This window comes from Marmota monax, unplaced genomic scaffold (genome assembly GCF_021218885.2).
Source record: "Marmota monax isolate L192 unplaced genomic scaffold, Marmota_monax_Labrador192_F-V1.1 WCK01_AAM20220418_F8-fsc00001, whole genome shotgun sequence".
Lineage (NCBI taxonomy): Eukaryota > Metazoa > Chordata > Mammalia > Rodentia > Sciuridae > Marmota > Marmota monax.
This window is the reverse complement of record NW_026693777.1, coordinates 42496370-42516252: the sequence shown is the minus strand read 5'-3', so window position 1 is coordinate 42516252 and position 19883 is coordinate 42496370. Positions and strand designations below refer to the sequence as shown.

Sequence of the window (19883 nt, the reverse complement as noted above, 5' to 3'; positions counted from 1 at the left end):
CTTTTTGCCCTTTGCTCAACCTCCAAATCTTATGACTAAATTGGGTTTAACTTGAAGACTAAGTCCTTTTACTTGGTTTGTATTTACACTCTGGTTCTACTAACTTCTTTTGGCTCTTGTCTCAGTTTGGCTTAACTTAAGCTTTGGTCTTTGAAACTGAGCAGTGCCTCTACTGCTGCTATATCTGCATTGTCCCAACTCAAAAAAATTAGTAGACAATGTAAGTCACATTCCTCAAGATATTTATACTTCATATCTCTTCACACAGTTAATTCTTTTATCTGAATTAATATATTTCCTCAATGTGTTTTTCCTTTTCTTTTTTAGTAGATGAACACAATACATTTATTTTATTTATTTATTTTTATATGGTGCTGAACATTGAACCCAGTGCCTCACATGTGCTAGGTAAGAGCTCTACCACTGAGCTACAATACAGTGTTTTTTTCTTTATGTTCTTTTAAGCTAATCCTAATGATTACTTTTAGGTAGCAAATATTCTCTGAAAGAAATGTGTTCACTGATATGGCATTCATCAAAAAGCATAAAAAAGGGCAATTATCCATGTCTTAAAAGAAAGCTGACAATTAGAATAAAAAGAACCAACCTGTTTCTTAGAATCAAACTCCTTGGACTCAAGTCCCCATGGACTATTTCTGCTTTGTGTAGCTTTTCCACTATTGTCAAAAGATTATAAATAATCAACACTATTATTTCATGGGTAATAAATTCACTGTGCTGGAGAAGATCCTGGAAGTAGAAGAGAAAATATGAAATTTTTCAAGTTGGGGCAATAATAGTTATACTTAATACCTTGATAACTGATGCTCTATACTCTTCCTTTTTGTTCTCTACTAGAATGCTGACTAGGTCTATGTCCCAGTTTTAACAACCGTATGATCTCCTATAATATTGTAAGGATTTAATGAGATAAAGGAAAGAGTATCAAGGATGAACCGAGTCCATAAGAGGTGCTCTGTAAATGTTTAAAATAATGTCATTCCAACCATTTTAGAGAATTCATATTACTATCAAAATCCTCGGCAAAAATTTCTTAAGAGCATGCCAGGGCTGGGGATGTGGCTCAAGCGGTAGCGCGCTTGCCTGGCATGCGTGCGGCCCGGGTTCGATCCTCAGCACCACATACAAACAAAGATGTTGTGTCCGCCAAATACTAAAAAATAAATATTAAAAAATTCTCTCTCTCTCTCTACCTCTATCTCTCTCACTCTCTCTTTAAAAAAAAAAAAAAAAAAAAAAAAAGAGCATGCCAGTGGTGGCTAAGTGGTAGAGCATTTGCTTAACACGTGCAAGGTTCTGAGTTCCTAGTACTGGTGGTGTGTGGGGGAGGGTAGGGGGGTCAGGTGCAGGGCAAAGAATAAAATTATATGTTGTGTCTGGGTTTTAAAATAATCCTAGGAGTGGGGCATAGTGGTGCATGCCCAGTGACTTGGGAAGCTGAGGGAAGAGTGTCACAAGTTCAAGGCCAGCCTCAGTAATTTAGCCAGGCCCCAAGCAACTTAGTGAGATGCTCTCTCAAAATAAAAAATAAAAAGGACTGGGAATGTAGCCTAGTAGTAAAGTGTCCCAGGGTTCAATAGTGACCTCCCCCCACCAAATCCTAGGGGATAGGGGTGCTATATATAAAACAAGAGTGTCCATGAGCTGATGATTAATTATCCTAGTTAGATGACTGGCTCATGGGAGTTTACTGTATAAATCTATCTTCTTTGTTGGTCAAAATAAAAAGTTAAAAAAAAAAAAAAAAACTCATGAAAAGTAATCAATGCTTTAAACTTTTAATTCATCTATTGCTAGAACACTGGCAGGAATTTTGTACTACTATCTACTTGAGGACTGTGAATTATGTTTTTAGTATTAATGCAAACCTGCAAGGTGAAGCAGTTTACATATTGGTACCAAACAATATAGCCATCTTCATATTGATAACAGCTGCAAAAGTGATCATACTCCTCATTTAAACGTTCCTTTAACTTGAGGTTGATATAAAAGTCCCATGGGATGGATTGAGAAGATACCTATAAGATATTTTAAAAATAAGAGCAATTAGCTGGGCACAGTGGCGCACACCTGTAATCCTAGTGGATTGGGAGGCTGAGGAAGGAGAATCATGGGTTCAAATCCAGCTTCAACAATGGCGAGGCACTAAGCAACTCAGTGAGACCTTGTCTCTAAATAAAATACAAAATAGGGCTGGGGATGTGGCTCAATGGTTGAGTGCCCCTGAATTCAAACCCTGGTACAAAAAAAAAATAATAATAATAATGGAGCAATTAGAATCTATGCCTATGGCTAGCAAACCAAAACCAATTCCTTCTAGTCTTTCTGATAACCCAACACAAATAATAGTGAACTTTCTTTTTCCCCTTAAAGGAACATCTTAAAAGGCATAAATCTACAATAATGGACATAATAGCAACAAGATTTTGGAAGCTGGAAAGAGGAATAAGAGGTTAACATTTCAGTTAGATGACCCTATAGTATATAACTGGTAGCAACAACTACCTATGGAAGTAAGGCTAAGGGTAGAGCTAAAGTAATAGTGATTGAACTCCATTTAAGAAGAAGCTAGACCCTGGAATCTACCTCTTGTTCCTTTAGGCCAGCCTAGAAACTGCCACCCAAGGATACCCAACCCCTTACCAGACTACAAGTTTGTTTCATTTAAAATATCAAACAATGGAGCTTTGGACTAGAGGACACTAGTTACCAGTACAGATGGGAATAGAAAACCGGGAAAAAGTTTATATATGAAATGTTAAGATGTAACTCTCTACCATTGCATTCTCTGAACAAATTTCCTTATACAACTTTCAGAAAACTAGTAACCAGGCTTATATGCTCTAAATAGGAAATCAGAAGTCTTATTAGGGGGATCTGTTTGGCTCAATAGAAAAGATCTAAAGACTGAAGGGTTTTCCAATAAAATGACCCACCTACATCATCCTGCAGTGAGGTACTTAGCTATTAAGGTCCCTCTAAATTCCATTAGTTTTTAGTGTTCCACATTTAAATCTGAACAGCAAGCCAAAGGCTCAGAGAAAGCCTCTAATATGAAAGAGATGTAAAAAGACAAAAACAGGAGGAAACATGATGCAGGAAGAAAAAAAACATTTAAAGTATCATTAATGCTACAAAGAAAATCCTGGGAACAAAAAAAAAAAAAAAAGAAGAAAGAAAAAGAAGTCTTGTATATTAAACATAAGATCCTATCATTTAATGTTTTGAACAACCAATAAAAAAAAAAAAAGATCCTATCATGATCCAGAGAGAGAGAAAATTAGTTTCACACAGTCTGGTGGCATACACCTGTAATCCTAGCAACTTGGGAAGCTGAGGTAGGAGGATCTCAAGTTCAAGGGCAGCCTCAGCAACTCAGCAAGATTCTTAGCAACTCTGAGAGACCCTGTCTCAAAATAAAAAAGGACTGGGATGTAGCTCAATGGTAAAGTGTCCCTGGGTTCAATCTGTGTACTTCCCCCCAAAATAAAAAAACAATGAAGACTAAAACAAATTTGACAAAATACAGCTGGAACTCTGTATCTGCAGGTTCTGCATTGGAAGATCAAATAACCATGGATAGAAAATATTTGGGAGAAAAATTGCACCTATAAACTTTTTTTTTTCTTATTATTCTCTAAACACAGTACAACGACTATTCACATAGCATTTACATTATGTTGGGTATTATAAGTAATCTAGAGACAAAATGTACTGGAGGATATTTTAGGCTATATTCCACTATTACACCATTTTATTTAAGGCACTTGAGCATCCTCAGATTTTGGTATCTGTAAGGGGTCATGGAACCAATTTTCCACAGATATCAAGGGGCAATTGCACTATAGAAAGTAAAGTAATTCCAGGCATAATGGGGCATGCCTATAATCCCAGGGACTCACAATACTGAGGCAGGAGGATCAAGTTCAAAGTCAGCCTCAGCAACTTGGTGAGGCCCTAAGTAACTTAGCAAACCCTTGCCTCAAAATAAATAAAATAAATAAATAAATAGATAGATAGATGGATAGGATTGGGAATATAGCTCAGTGATTAAGCATGAGTTCAATCTTTGGATCAAAAAAAAATAAAACGTAAAGGGATGGAGTTGTGGCTCAGAGGTAGAGTTGCTCACCTAGCATGCGCGAGGTCCTAGGTTGGATCCTCAGCATCACATAAAAATAAACAGATAATAAAAATGTGTGTCCAACTACAACTAAAAATAAATATTTTTTAAAAAGCAAAGCAAAAAGACAAGGAGAAAAATAGGAGAAAAAAAGTAATGTTTTTAGAGGTCCTGAACAGGAGAATCCATATCCTTCTAAAAAAAAAAAATTACTGAAAATTCTTTATTTCTCTCCATTGAGACAATCAGAGAGAATGAGAAGAAATGATTTTTTTTCCGTTAAAGAAAATTTCTCAGAACTGAAGGACTTTCCAGATTGAAATGGCCACCGAGTGTCTAGCAGCATAGGTGACAAGAGATTTGTACCAGAATATGTAATTTTGACATTTCAGAATACTGAAGACAGGGCTGGGGTTGTGGCTCAGTGGTAGAGTGCTCACCTAGCACGTGCAAGGCCCTGGGTTCGATCCTCAGCACCACATAAGAAATAAAATAAAGATATTAAAAAAAAAAAAAAAAAAGAATACTGAAGACAAACATAAGATCCTATCATGATCCAGAGAGAGGGAAAATTAGTGTCACACAAAATTTCAAGAGCAAAAGACTTCTAAAGCTAGGCTAGATGCCAAAAGATAATGGAGCTCTTCAGTAAAAATTGGAGGAAAAAAAATTTTTTAATAGTATTCAATATCCAGCTAAATTATCAATTAAGGTAAAATTATAATTAAGGAATTTCCTAATATAAGGTTTCAAAAACTCTGTAACCCATCCCTTTTTCAGGAAGCCACTAAAGGACATGCTCCTCCAAAATATGAGGAATTAAAGTAAGAAAGAATTAAAAACAGGATCCAAGAAACTGGGTATCCAATATAAGAAAAAGATGATGTAATTACTGAGGATGGTGGTGAATGAAAATTAAGGTAACACTGCGTGTGTTCAGATTGTCCAGATTGAAAAAGATCAAAAAATTTCAGGATAGATTTCCTCAAAAAGATAAAATTGAGAGAATACTTAACATGTTTGGACCCATTGAGAGATTTACACAATAGTCTCTCATTTCTGGTATCTGGTCCTGGCTCATAATGGTGACTAAATTCTTAATGACTCACTGACTTTCCAGTAAGGAACCCAAGATTATTAGAAAGATTTGAATGTACTACTATGGGACAGAGTTATTGCTTTAACCTACATTATCTGCAAGGTAACTAAAATTACAAAGAATCAGTCCCACCTTTATTATGGTTAGCTCTGCAGAGTTTCTTGATGCCACCCAAAATAACTTATAATCTTCACATATTAAGTATTCTTGTTTAATACAGTAATCCTCATTACCTGTTGAGAAGGATTAATTCAATTTAAAAATTACTGTGAAAGTAAAGCAATTCCAGGCATAATGGGGCATGTCAACATCTATAATGCTATTTCTTTTAATCTAGAAACATTTGTACTACTCAAGCATTAAGGTCAACTACAAATAAGCACTTATTTATATACTGTCATGTACAAAAAGATATGCATTCAATAATACTTACCTAATTCAATTTCCTTCTCTATTTCCAATTTAGGCATTGGTCTATCTTCTACAGAAAACTCTGCAGAAGCACTTAACTCTGGTAGGGATTTTAGTAGTTGTCTGCGACACTGAGGACACCAGGGTGACTGAATGGGGTTTTCTACGGCAAGAAAAAGTTGGAAAAAAAAAAAATCATCTAAAATACTTACTGCTTAAAATGACATTATAAAGGGGGGCAGGGGGGAATTACAAAATCAATACTGCCAATCTGATTATATTCATTTGCCTTAGGTCTTTATGGAACTGTGTTCAGTTAGTATCAGTTTCTACAAATATCACAATTGATAGCAACTTCTCTAGAGAGGAAAAGAATACAGTTAAGTTTGCTGAGATAAATAAGTGTTCATTAAACATGGATCTGGACATTTGCTCATAAAATTAGATGATACTACCTGTAGTCTCATTAGTAAGCTCCAGTTTCTCAGGAATCTGAAGACTTTTGATAGAGGAGGTACTTGAAACCGAGGCAGAAGATCCAGAGAAGCCAGAAGAGTGGGTGACTTCACGACTATCTTCAATAATTGGACTGAAAGAATCACAAGTGATTTGATTGATATCAATTATCTTAGGTATAACAGAATCAACAAAAATAAGCTGGTATATATTATCCCCATATTTCTGATCAACCTTATTAAAAATCATTTATAATAATTTTGTTAGCTGTATTTTTAAAGCCCATTATTCTCACAAATTAAAAAGAAAAAGATACATAATCAGAATCTAGGTAACTTCCTCTCTCCTCGTTGATAAGCAAGGGCCAGGATTACATTTCTGGATTTATACTTTACCAAATCTATAGTTAAGAGTTCATTCTACATCTACTCTATTCTACTGAGAAATATTGACCAACACTGACACTAACTTTATTCCTCTTCATCCTTCTCTGGACACTTTAGTCTTCAATAAGAGAAAGTCAAGAAAAGAAAAAGGAAACTCAACTCACACAATGTGAACACATACCTGCAAATGAGATTAAAATTTGTCAGGGGAAAAGCCTGAAAATGCAGTTTTAAAAGCATAGATTGGCAAATTTAAGAATATTCCTAAAGCTGGAATTAGTTTGTTTAAATTAGCTGACTCTTAAAAACAGATGGATCATAAGACTCAGTCCCTGGCTGTCTGTACTATTCTCTCATACCTACTCCCTAATTCATTTTTACCTATCAAAAAACACTTTTTCTTGGGCTGGGGATGTGGCTCAAGCGGTAGTGCGCTCGCCTGGCATGGGCGCGGCACTGGGTTCGATCCTCAGCACCACATACAAATAAAGATGTTGTGCCCGCCGAAAACTAAAAAATAAATATTAAAAAAAAAAAATTCTCTCTCTCTCTAAAAAAAAACAACACTTTTTCTTGCTGGGCATGGTGGCACATGCCTATAATTCCAGCAGCTCAGGAGGTTGAGGCAGGAGGTTGCAAGTTCAAAATCAGCCTCATTTCAAAATACACTCTACTGTCATATATAGCTAAAAACAACAACAAAAAAACAAACAAGAAAATAGCATGCACCCAGTAAGTCAGACGGTTTTTGCAAAGTGGGCAGCACCACCAGCCTATACTCAGCGAGCCAACTTCCAGGCAAAACAACATTCCTCACTCCTAAAAGCTATTAGACATATACAAAGGGCCAAATTTGACTCCTATTTAAGAGAACATGCAAGAATGACACTCACAATTTAAGCAATACTTTGGTTAAGAGGTACATACCTGTATCATCCTTTATTTCCATATAGATTAGGGAAAATTTTTTATTAACTGGTTGCCATTAGCTGACAACCTTACGTTTAAACCAAAACATGAAAAATTTGAAGTCCCAGTCAGACATCCATAAAATCAATTAATTCTGATGTGAATTAATATGATGTATGTCACTTCTTAAAGGAGTGGTGTGATATAGAAGAACAAACATGGCTTTTGTAGTTAGACAGGTCAAGGTAAAAAAAAAAAAAAAAAAAAGTCAGCCTCAGCAATAGTGATTCTCTAGACCACTTAGTGAGACTCTATCTCAACATAAAAAAATTTTAAAAAGGCTAGGGATGTGACTCAGTGGTCAAGTGCCCCTGGGTTCAATCCCTGGTACTAAAAACCAAAAACAAAACCAAAGAAACAACAACAAACACCTTTTTCTTTAATACATTTCTAGTTGATTATCTGAAATCAACATTAGTTATTCTACCATTATTTTAAATTTAATATTAAGAAAAAATTGTCTCCTCTTTTCTAATCTTATACCTAAATTGTTGCATTTCCTCAAAGGTATCATAATCCTCCTAGATCTCTTAGACTCATAATTATCACAATTTACTTCCTCTATCCCTTGTATCCAAACTAATCACTAAGTTGACAATTTATCTAGAAAAGCCTTACTCTCATATAAAGCATTTGGCAACTAAGTACCTAGCAGATAATAAGATAGTGATAATTGATCACTGTAACTGACAAGCACTCATACAATAAGAAAGCAAACATTCTGGTTTGTAAAACCTATAATCGCCCATCACCTCAGTTTCTTGATGCTGAGGGTTTGATTGTAGATGGTGCCACATGCAGTCTGCTGCTCCTCAGAAGTCTTTGCATCTAGATCCTCTTCCTGCAATAGTCTCCCAGGATCAGAAGGGAGATCCTTCAAAGACAATATCTCATGAAAAGGAGTGGATGCAAAATGAGCTGCTCTAGCAAAGTCACAAGTGTCTTCTGGGTTAGGACAAATAGTTACATTCCTGAAACCTGTGATAATGGCATCCTCACTCAAGGGCTCAATTCCAGTAAGTTCATCCTGAAATAAAAACCATATAGTTTAGCTGAAATATATCAATAAACATAAGAATGGTGATGATTATTAACAGAGAATACATAAGTAGCATATCAGGATCTCTAGGTAAAGACAATAAATAAAAGCACATGATAGCTTTTGAAGAAAATGATTTTGAATCACGAACACAAAAAACTATGCCTAATCAAAAAATAGACTGTGATGAGTCTCCATACAAGAAAAAATATTGGCCAATTTTTCCCCCAAAGAATTTCACCTAATTAAAGCACTAATATTATTTTTCTTCTGTCATTCACTCAGAAAATATTCTGCCATTCTCCTAATTTTTAAGAGAGGAAACATGTCTTCCTCTATGCCACATACTTAATTTTTATTTTATTCCTTAAAGGTAATTCATGATTTTGATAGAAATGGAAAACTAAGTATCACAATGAACCACCTGAAATACTATTACTCAATCTAATATTTTTATTATATAATTAAAACACAACTTTGTCTTTTAAAACATATGTGGTTTTAAACAGCAACTAGTTTTAAAAGGATATTCTTTTTTTTTTTTTTTTTTTTTAAAAGAGAGAGGGAGAGAGAGAATTTTAATATTTATTTATTTTTTTAGTTTTCGTCAGACACAACATCTTTGTTTGTATGTGGTGCTGAGGACCGAACCCGGGCCACACGCATGCCAGGCGAGCGTGCTACCGCTTGAGCCACATCCCCAGCCCCTTAAAAGGATATTCAATGAAAAAATATCCGTCCTACATGCAACCACCTATCCAACCCCTATTTCCTACTCCCCCCAAAGGCAGCCACTATTACCAAACAAATCTGGCAGTATATATGCAGAAGCATATTCTTTGTATCTAAGAAAGAAGTTGTAAAAAAGATTACAGTATATATGCTATTATGCATTGTTCCATCTTATACTATTCGCATTTTTTCTAAGCCATTAAAAATTCTTTAAAAACATGATGGTCACATTAAAGGATTATTAGAAATTAACTGAGGCCTTCAAGTTATTCTCTATTTTCAACCAGTAAAAAAACTATTTTCAAATATGCCTATACATAAATCTTTTTGAACATCTTAATATTCCTAGGATTGATTCCTAAAAGAATTATTAGGACAAAAGGTTATAAACACTTAAGGTTCTTTATACATATTGTTTAGCTGTCCTAAAAGGGATCATACCACTTTATATATTTACCTGTAGTATACAAAAAGTACCTATTTTTTGTTTTAACTCCTGTGGATATTAGATATCAATTTTTACATCATTACCACTTTGACATATTCTTTGAATTTTTGACTTTAAGTTAAATAAATTAAATAAGTAAAAGATACATCCTGAATAAATGTAGCTTAAGAAATAAGAGATAAAACTGATGTCTATAGTCCAAGTATACATTTTATGCAAATACTACTTATGATCCTATTAGTTTAGACATTTTAAATATGACTGTTTTAAGGGATAAAACTTATGGTAGGTACCTATTAATAAAATTCAAGTACAACATTATAAGACAAAAAAGCAAGATGAAGACTATTAGACTCCTTTAATAATTCAGTCTATCCTGAACAACTAATTCTAGAACCACTGAATCTAAATCCAGCTCCAGTATCACATTCTCCAGTGGTATTCTCCAGGACACAGTATATATTTAATTACTCTATTGCATCATGGTCTTTTTCACAGCAGGCAAGGAACTATTAGAACTATTTGGGAAAGTATTTAAAACAGAGACATACATATGTTAGACTTCTTTCCTGGAAATTCCAATTCCATATAACTAAAATGGAGCCTGAATATGTTTTGCCATAAAAATCTCCCTAGCTTTTTCTGTATTGCTGGAAATATTCTATATCTTAGGTATAAAAGGGCACAAATATTCACATATGTAAAAATTCATCTAGCTGGGCAATTAATAATTATGCACTTTTACTGAGTATAAAATATACCTCAATCATGCTTAAAAATTTTTTCCAAATGTTCCATTCCCTTGGATGTAGAGAACATACTGCTTTAAATCACTAAAGCTACTGATAACATCTCCCTGTAAAGGTCTTCAGATTAAACACATTCAATTCTCTTCAAGCTTATAATAAGTTTCCAGATGCTCGTTTGAAAAGGATTAGTTTTCTTCCTTAAAATATGAGTGAAATGCCAATGATAACAGCTATTTACTTTGACTTACAGGGTCTTTTTTTCTTAGTTGTAGGTGGACACAATACCTTTATTTATTTATTTTTATGTGGTGCTGAGGATCGAACCAAGTGTTTCACACATGCTAAGCAAGTGCTCTACGCTGAGCCACAACCCGAACCCCTTACAGGGTCATTTACCCCAAGTATTATCATGTCATAAGCCCATAGTGATTAAAATAGAACATTACACAAGTAAAATGGCTGGTCTACATAACTTTTCCATTACCATAAAAGGCATTTTATTTTACTTTATTTTTGGTACTGGGGATTGAACCCACAGGTGCTTTACCACTGAGCTACATCATGACTCCTTTTTGAGACAGGGTTTTGCTAAGTTGCCGAGGTTGCCCTTGAACTTGAAATACTCTTGCCTCAGCTTCCTAAGTTGCTGAGATTATAGGTAGGTGCCACAGTGCCCAGCTCATTTTATATATATAAAAAAAGAAGAAACAACCTTTGCTATGTTGGCTAAAAAAAAATTAAAAGTGTAAAACTGCTCTCAAATCAATTTTTTACCCACTTTAAAAATTTAAGATATAATTTACATCCAGAAAATTCACCCTTTTATAGTATATATTGCAAAGATTTTTAGTATATTGACAGGTTGTATAACCATCACCACCACTTAACTCCAGAACATTTTCATCCCCCAAAAAGAAACCCCGTACCTATTAACAGTCACAGTCCCCTCTTTCTCTAATTCCCTAAATATCCCCAATATACTTTTTACCTATTCTGGATATTTCATGTAAATGCAAACGTATATAATATGTGGTTTTCTTTGTGCCTAACTTCCTTTAGCTTATGTTTTTTGTTTGGTTTGATAACTGGTAATTGAACCCAAGGGTGCTTAACCACTGAGCCACATCCCCAGACCTTTTTATTTTTGAATTTAGAAACAGGGTCTCACTAGATTGTTCAAAGCCTCATTAAATTGCTGAGGCTGGCTTCAAACCTGTGATCCTCTGCCTCAGCCTCCTGAGCCTCTGGGATTACAGGCATCCACCAACCATCTTTTCAAGGTTCATCTTGTTGTGACATGTATCAGTACACCATTACTTTTCATTAGCAAATAGTATTTCACTGCATATGGTATTTTGCTTATCCTTTGATGGACATTTGGGTTGTTCCCACTATCATGAATAATGTTTCTATGAACACTTGTGTACAAGCTTTTTGTGTCAACATATTTTTTATTCTCATGGGTATATATTTAGGAGGGGAGTTGCTAGGTTAACTCTATGTCTAATATTTCGAGAAACTGCGAGTTTTCCAAAGTAACTGCTATTTTACATTCCCACCAACAACATGAAAGTTCTGATTTCTGTATATCCTTGATCCAGGACACTTGTTATTATCTGTCGTTTTTATTATAGCCATCTTAGTGAGTGTTTAATCATTGTATTTCTGATGTGCATTTTCCTGGTGACTAATGATGCTGAGCATCTTTTCATGTACTTTGTTCAAGCTGGTGATTTTAATTTTAACCTAAACTTTTGGAAGTTTTAAGTGAAAACAATACACTGGTCCATTTATATTAAGGATATTTCTTACACAAACATCTGGAGAGACATCCTCATTTAAGGTGATGCTTTCTGTAGTTTTGAGTACTGCAAGGGGTCTTCGTTGGGCTAAGCTCTTTGGGAGCACTTCAGGAGAACTGGAAAAAGACATACTGCATTTAGAATTTTTTTTGTTATTTACAGACAATAGTAACCACTAATTTATTCTCATTTATAATAACAGAAAGTTTAAGTTAAAAACAACAACAAAAATCAACAAACCTTTCATTCTTTTTTTCTGAAAGAAGAGATTCGTCAAAAATGGAGAAAGGTATACTGGGACCTATAGAAAAAAAGAGACTAGATATATACTCTTAGGAGTACATGCTTTACTCTTCAAGACAACTAGAGGAATTAATATTTTGTGTTGTTAAGCTTCAAACACATAAAAGTGAAGATCATTAATAATTTATTATCAAAATACAGATGATCTTGATTCACCTATTTCCCTAACCAATGCTACTACTCCTCTAAAACCTACCCCAACAGGAGGATTTTGAAGCAAATCCAAGAATTAATATCATTTCAATATGGTTTTTCTAAAAAAGACTCTTTTCAAATGCCAAATCTCAAGATGTGCTAACTATATAATAATTTTTGAATATACAGTATCTATTTAGAAGTTCTACATTTTACCCATTATCTTTAAAAAATTTTTTAAAGTGTGTTTGAATTGAGAATGCAGAGTAAGATTCATATACTGTGACTAATGCCTCTTTTATTGTATAGGGCTCTTCAGATACTTTTTAGTTGAAGAAATTGGCTTGTTTGCCACATAATGCTGGATTTTGCAAATTATATCTCCCTCTGTTGTTTAACATGTTCCTCTATGCTTTGTATTTCCTATAAATTGGTTGTTAGAATTAAAAGTTCAATTAGATTTGGTTTATTTTTTATAAAACTACTCACAAATGAATATTCATGTTGCTATCACATTTAACATATTTAAATAGAAAAAGTCCAATTTGAACATAAAATAGTCAAACTTTTTTTCCTTCAAAAAGACACTGTCCTTAGTCTTGGCTGCTGGATACTACTGATAAGTTACTGAATATAATTTAAGTGGAAACTTATATTATTTTGTACTAATATAAATCTGAAATTATATTTAAACCAAATTCCATAATTCAAAAATACAACAATACTCTCTTTATTCCCCCTCTTCCTTCTTTCAACCCCTTTACCATAATTAAGAAAATATTTACCATTTGTTATATAATCCATTTGGTATCAACAACATTTTCATGAGGCTGTCAAATGTAACTCACCTTTAGAGTGAAGTTGTTCTTGACAAATGCTTTCTGCAAGTGAAGTGTCCCTATGAAAAAATTTGTTTTAAAAAGTGTTCAGTACCCACAGTAAGAATTATTTAATTTTTTAATTGTCTAAGAGGCTTTTTCATTAAATATAATCCTCTTCACTATAAGATAAAAAAAAATTATTCTGCCACTCTCAATCCCAATTCTCTTGAAGAAGTCATTAGAAATGTTATGGAAATATACTTGATTATAGGTTAAATTACACTAATAGTTAAGCAGATCACAAATGGTAAGCTATGATTTTTATAAAACAAAAACAAAAATAAAGCACAAGAAAAGAGACATACCAGTGTTAGCAGTAATTCTCTTGTTGGTTGAAAAGAGTGATTAAAAAATAATTATTTGTTTCTATAAGAAAAATGTATTTTTTATGGAAACAAGTTAGTAACAATCATCCCTCAGTGTCATAGCTTATGCTGAGACAGAAACTTAGATACATCATGATCCAAAGCTATTAGTTAAGGAGACTTAAAGTCACTAGAGAATCAAAGATTGGTTCCAATCCTCCCTTAAGGACTAGGTGTGTAGCTCAGTTGTAGATTCTTTGCTTAGCATGTGTGAGGCCTGGGTTCAAACCCCAGTATCACTAAAAAAGGAAAAAAGAAAAAAAAAAAAAAGAGAGAGAATTTATTTATTTATTTTTAATATTTATTTTTTAGTTTTCGGCGGACACAACATCTTTGTTTTTGTATGTGGTGCTGAGGATAGAACCCGGGCCGCACGCAGGCCAGACAAGCGTGCTACCGCTTGAGCCACTTTCCCCAGCCCCGCCCCCCCCAAAAAAAGAGAATTGAAAAAAGCTCTTCTATAAGCACTATCCCTTTTACCAATAAAGTCTTACCTAGGACAAGAGTTTCGAGGACAAACAGAACTGCATAGAGCCATTCTTGGTATTTCCTGAGACCGGGAAGCAATTTTCAATTCAGCTTCCTTCTTTGTAGTTATCTTCTCTTCTTGCTATTTGTATTAAAGTAAACAAAATAAGTAACTCTCTCAACCAGAAAATGATATATTTTCTCAAGCTCTAGTCCAACATTACATACTCTTACCCTAGATATCCACTAACCATATGAAAAGTATGTATCACAAAAGTTCTTTCCAATAATTCATGTTTTTAGTATAAACTTGTATTGTTGTACTCAATTGAGCAATTCCAAGAATACACTAAATTTGTTAACCCCATTCTAATGGAACATAACTGGAATAAAAAGCTAAAATCAAAATTAATGAAATAATTTGTTTATCATATAATAAGTCACATCACTTATTTCATATGTCATAAATCCCATTTGAAATCACCTGGTTCAAATACTTTCCTGCTCAACTTTGCTGCTACTAATCCCTAAGAAACCACCAAAAACTGAGGGGCAGTAGGGAGGACTTAGAAACCTTCTACACTTCTGTAGTGTTTAGATTATTTCAGGATAAACATGTAGCTCAGTGGTAGAGCACTTTGTCTAGCATGTCCTAGGGTCTGGGTCTAATCCCTAGCACTTCTGGGGAAAAAAAGGCTAAATTTATTTCAAAAAAGCATTAGTTTTGTGTATTTAAAAAAAGGATATTGGGCTGGGGTTGTAGCTCAGCGATAGAGTGCTTGCCTAGCATGTGCAAGGCCCTGGGTTCGATCCTCAGCACCACATAAAAATAATAAAATAAAGGTATTGTTTTCAACTACAACTAAAAAATATTAAAAAAAAAAAAAGGTGGTAGGGGTGGGGTTGTGGCTCAGTGGCAGAGCACTTGCCCAGCATCTGTGAAGTACTACGGGTTCAATCTTAAGAATCACATATAAATAAATAAAAAAATAAAAGTACATCAACAGCTAAAAAGTATTTAAAAAAAAAAAAAAAGAGGGCTGGGGCTCAGTGGTTGAGTGCTCACCTAGCATGCATGAGGCACTGGGTTCGATCCTTAGCACCACATAAAAACAAAATAATATGTCCACCTAAAACTAAAAATACATACATACATAAATAAATAAATATTTTTTTTAAAAAAGGATATTACCTGATCACCTGCTCTTTCTTGCTGAGTAGTTTGGATTTCTTTTAGCTTTTTCTCCATCTCTTCAATCTGTTTCTGCATTTGTGCTCTCGTCTCTGCACTGGTCAACAGCTCTACTACAAACAGTGAAGATGGCTGAGGCATTACTCCTTGTAACAATTTATTCTATCAAAAACTACCTTTGGGGTGCATGTCCTCAACACACATTAATACAGATGAAAATGATATAAGCGGATTACTTTATTTATATAGCAAATAATAGATAAATGCCTAAAGTACAACTTGAAAACTTAGGTTTTGGTGGTAAATAATACAAAGTTCTTGGTTATGTGATACTAACATTCAAATTTGAGATAAACACACAAACAAATGAAAACAATCTTCAGTAACTTAGCAAGGCAATAAGCAACTTAGCAAGACTCTGTCTCAAATAAAAGAAACTACAATGTGTGTTTGAGTAAAGGGATGAAGATCAGTGACTATTTAAGACCTGTGACCAAGAAAGATCATTCTGACAAAATGACATGATAAAGCTAAAACTTTTTTTCTTCCTTTGGTACTGGGGATAGAACACGGGGGTACTTTACCACTAAGCCATATTCCCAGACCTTTTTATTTTTCATTTTGAGTCAGGGTCTTACTAAATTGCTGAGGCTGGCCTCAAAATTTCAATCCTCCTGCCTCAGCCTCCCAAGTCAATGGGATTACAGGCATGTGCCACTGCCCCCAGTGAAAAAGCTAGAATTTTTAAAAGGAGAAAATGGTCTGTAAGTAGCCATGACAAGAAAGAACAATTTTAGCCAGGCACGGTGGCGCATGCCTGTAATTCCAGTGGCTTAGGAGGCTGAGGCAGGAGGATTGCGAGTTCAAAGCCAGCCTCAGCAAAAGAGGTGCTAAGCAACTCAGTGAGACCCTGTCTCTAAATAAAATACAAAAAGGGGCTGGGGATGTGGCTCAGTGGTTGAGTGCCCTGAGTTCAATCCCCAGTACCAAATAAAAAAAAAAAAAAAAAGGAAAAAGAAAGAAAGAACAATTTTTCTAAGCTGTGGCTGTAGTTACATTTCTCATATGCTTCTATTACAGTAAATAGCCAACAAGTCTTGGATGTCAGTCCTATTTCAAAAGTAACAAGAATTCGTATTCAAAGGCATGAGGTTTTATAAGGGAATGCACTATATATCCAGGTGGGAAAATACAAATTCAAGAACTAGATTCAGAGACCAGCTAAGGAAGTAGATTTTAAAAGACTTTTTATCTATTCAAATCTAACTTATTATAAGTTTAATACCACCATGTTTTAGCTAACTAAGAAATATACTTTCACCTTACTTCTGTATACCTGGTATGAATTAGATATTTCCATTAAGATAAACCCAGTTTTATTTAGATACTGATTTCTTTCTCTAGTTCATATTTAGCTACCCTCCTACCCCATTTCTTTGTTGGTTTCTTTTTTTTTTTTTCTTTTAAGGTTCTATGGATCAAGTCCAGGGCATCACAATTCCCAAGCAAGCTCTCTCTACCACTGAGCTACAAATCTAGCTCTATTCTCCCCCCCCCCCATATATATATTTGTAGATGGGCACAATAACTTTGTTTTTATGTGGTGCCGAGGATGAAACCCAGTGCCTCACAGTAATAGGCAAGTGCTCTACCACCGAGCTACAACCTCAGCCCCTCTGTTCCTATTTTTAAAAAACCTTACTCAGCTAGCTCCTTGTTTTGCAATCATCTCCCCGTCCTTCCTAGACACATTTTTCAGTATTTCAACCAGAGCACCTTTGTGAATCTTGGAAATGCACTAGGAAATGTAATAAATGAAGGTAATTCCAAGCATACTAAGTCTCCTTTATAGCATTTTGTTTCTAACTCGTTACCTGAAACTCAGAAAGATTTTGTCCTCAAGTTATAGAAGTGATAGGCTAGGGGCAGTGGCACTCGTCTGTAATTCCAGCAGGTCGGAAGGCCAAAGCAGGAGGATTGCAAGTTCAAAGCCAGCCTCAGCAACTTAGCAAGGCCCTAAATAACTCATGAAAATGCTTTCTCAAAATAAAAAAAAATAAAAAGGGATGGGGATGTGGTTCAGTGATTGCATGCCCCTGGTTCAATCCTTTTTACCGACACCCCCCCAAAAAAATCTATATGGATGACATTTATTCTTGGACCTCCCCCAACCTCGTTTTCTATATCCTTCTTATTCTCCTTCATGTCCTCGTGTTCTATTCTGCCTATCTTTTTTCTTTTCCTTTTTTTGGGGGGGTTAGGGTGGGGTGAAGAAATGCACCCTAGGGATTGAACCCAGAGCATTCTGCTCTATATCTTGCTTCCAAATTCTATAGATACCAGAATAGGAAGTGCTTTCCATTTCCAAGAAATTCCCACTTTCTCAATTTATAATAAAGATTCCTTCAATTTAGAAAGAAAATATCTTTAAGAGACAATAAAAATAACTATTGTGACTGAGGTAAGAGAAAATTGTTAATTTAAATAAGTCCTTGGAGAAGGAGGTAAAAGACCACTGTAATGAAAACTATAGAACATTGAAGAAAAAAACTGAAGGACTCAGAAGATGAAAAGACCTCCCAGACATTAATAATGTAAAAATGACCATACAGCCAAAAGTAATACATATTCAAAGCAATTCCCATCAAAATATCAATGACATTCTTCACAGAACTAGGAAAAACAGATCTAAAATTCATTTGGAAAAATAAAAGACCCAGAATAGCAAAAGCAATTCTAAGCCACCCCCAACAACAATAAAAAAACACAAGTGCTGAAGGCATCACACTACCGGACTTCAAATTACACTACAGAGCTATAGTAACAAAAACTGCATGTTACTGACATGAAAAATCAACACATAGATCAATGGTACAGAAAAGATGACACAGAGATAAACCTAGGAATTAAACCAGAAAGCTATGCTACTTCTAGAAGAAAATGTAGGGCCAACAGTCCAGTATACAGGCACAGGCAATGTCTTTTTCTGCAGGACCCCTAAAACTGAGGAATTAATGCCAAAAGTGAATAAATGGTATGTCATCAAATTTAAAAAAGCTTCTGCACAGCACAGGAAATAATTAGGAATGTAAAGAGAATGTACAGAATGGGAGAAAATCTTTGCTAGCTACTCTGACAGAAGATTAATATCCAGAATACATAAACTTCACACCAAAAAAAAAAAAAAAAAAAAAAACAACCAAATAATAAATGGGCAAATGAATTAAACAGACACTTCTCAAAAGAAATATACATATGGCCAACAAATATATGAAAAAAATGTTGACCATCATTAGCAATTAGGGAAATGCAAACCAAAACTACACTGAGACTTCATCTCACATCATTCAGAGTGGCATTCATTAAGAATACAAATAATAAATACTGGAGAGGATGAAGCAAAAAAGGAACACTTTTACACCATTGGTGGGATTGTAAATTAGTACAACCACTATGGAAATCAGTATGGAGGTTCCTCAAAAGACTAGGCATGGAACCACCGTATGACCCAGTTATACCATTCCTCAGTATTTATCATAAAGAATTTAAATTTAAATCATCATATTATAGTGATACTTGCATACCCAGATTTATAGTAGCCCAGTTCACAATAGCCAAACTATGGTATCAGTCTACGTGCCCATCAATGGATGAATGGTTAAAGATAATGTGGAGTTTTATTCAGCCATAAAGAAAAATAAAATTATGTCATTTGCAGGAAAATGGATGGAATTAGAGACCATTATGTTAAGCAAAGTGACTCAGAAGGTGTAAGGACATGTTTTATCTCATGTGCCAAAGCTACAGAAGAAAAAGAAATATGGGGGTGGATCTCATGCAAATCAAAGGAAAATTAATAGAGGAAAGGAAATAAGGATGGGAGACAGGGAAAGGGAAAGTGTTGGGAAGTGATGTTGGCTAAATTATATTGCTATATTGTGTGTCTGTATGAATATGTAACAACAAATACCATTGTTATGTACAACTATAATATACCAATTAAAATATGTAGAAAAAATTTTAAGAAATGTTTTAGCAGAGTTAAAGGAAAACAAAACAAAACAAAAAAGTCCTTGGAGTATCAAGGGTACAGTGAAATATTTCAGGACGCATCAAGAAAAGTACTTAATAGAAAGGCAAGACACGCACATGTGTGCATGTCAGGGATCATAGCTGATTTTATTGTAGAATATGAATTGTTCCTGCATTCAGAGCTTCTTCTCCTTTATTCCTGAGCACATACTCAGTTTTCTCCATTGTGTTTTTGTGACAGGCAGCAATGGAAGTGGAGCACATATATAGAG

At 34.6% G+C, this 19883-nt stretch overlaps 1 protein-coding gene across 2 annotated transcripts in view; it reads right to left on the bottom strand.

Annotated features, from left to right (window-relative positions):
- Bub1b (BUB1 mitotic checkpoint serine/threonine kinase B) overlaps window positions 1-19883 on the bottom strand; it is a 59954-nt gene that overhangs the window by 7825 nt on the left and 32246 nt on the right. Inside the window, exons 10-20 of one of the 2 annotated variants that reach the window (XM_046461932.2) lie at window positions 15580-15692; window positions 14414-14529; window positions 13522-13571; window positions 12476-12536; window positions 12246-12351; window positions 8218-8492; window positions 6110-6243; window positions 5677-5817; window positions 5376-5476; window positions 1890-2039; window positions 608-750 (exon numbers count right to left, since the gene is read on the bottom strand). In XM_046461932.2, coding sequence (XP_046317888.1) covers window positions 608-750; window positions 1890-2039; window positions 5376-5476; window positions 5677-5817; window positions 6110-6243; window positions 8218-8492; window positions 12246-12351; window positions 12476-12536; window positions 13522-13571; window positions 14414-14529; window positions 15580-15692 — 1390 coding nt within the window. The remainder of the gene's footprint in view (window positions 1-607; window positions 751-1889; window positions 2040-5375; window positions 5477-5676; window positions 5818-6109; window positions 6244-8217; window positions 8493-12245; window positions 12352-12475; window positions 12537-13521; window positions 13572-14413; window positions 14530-15579; window positions 15693-19883) is intronic. The other variant, XM_046461934.2, reaches the window with a different exon arrangement.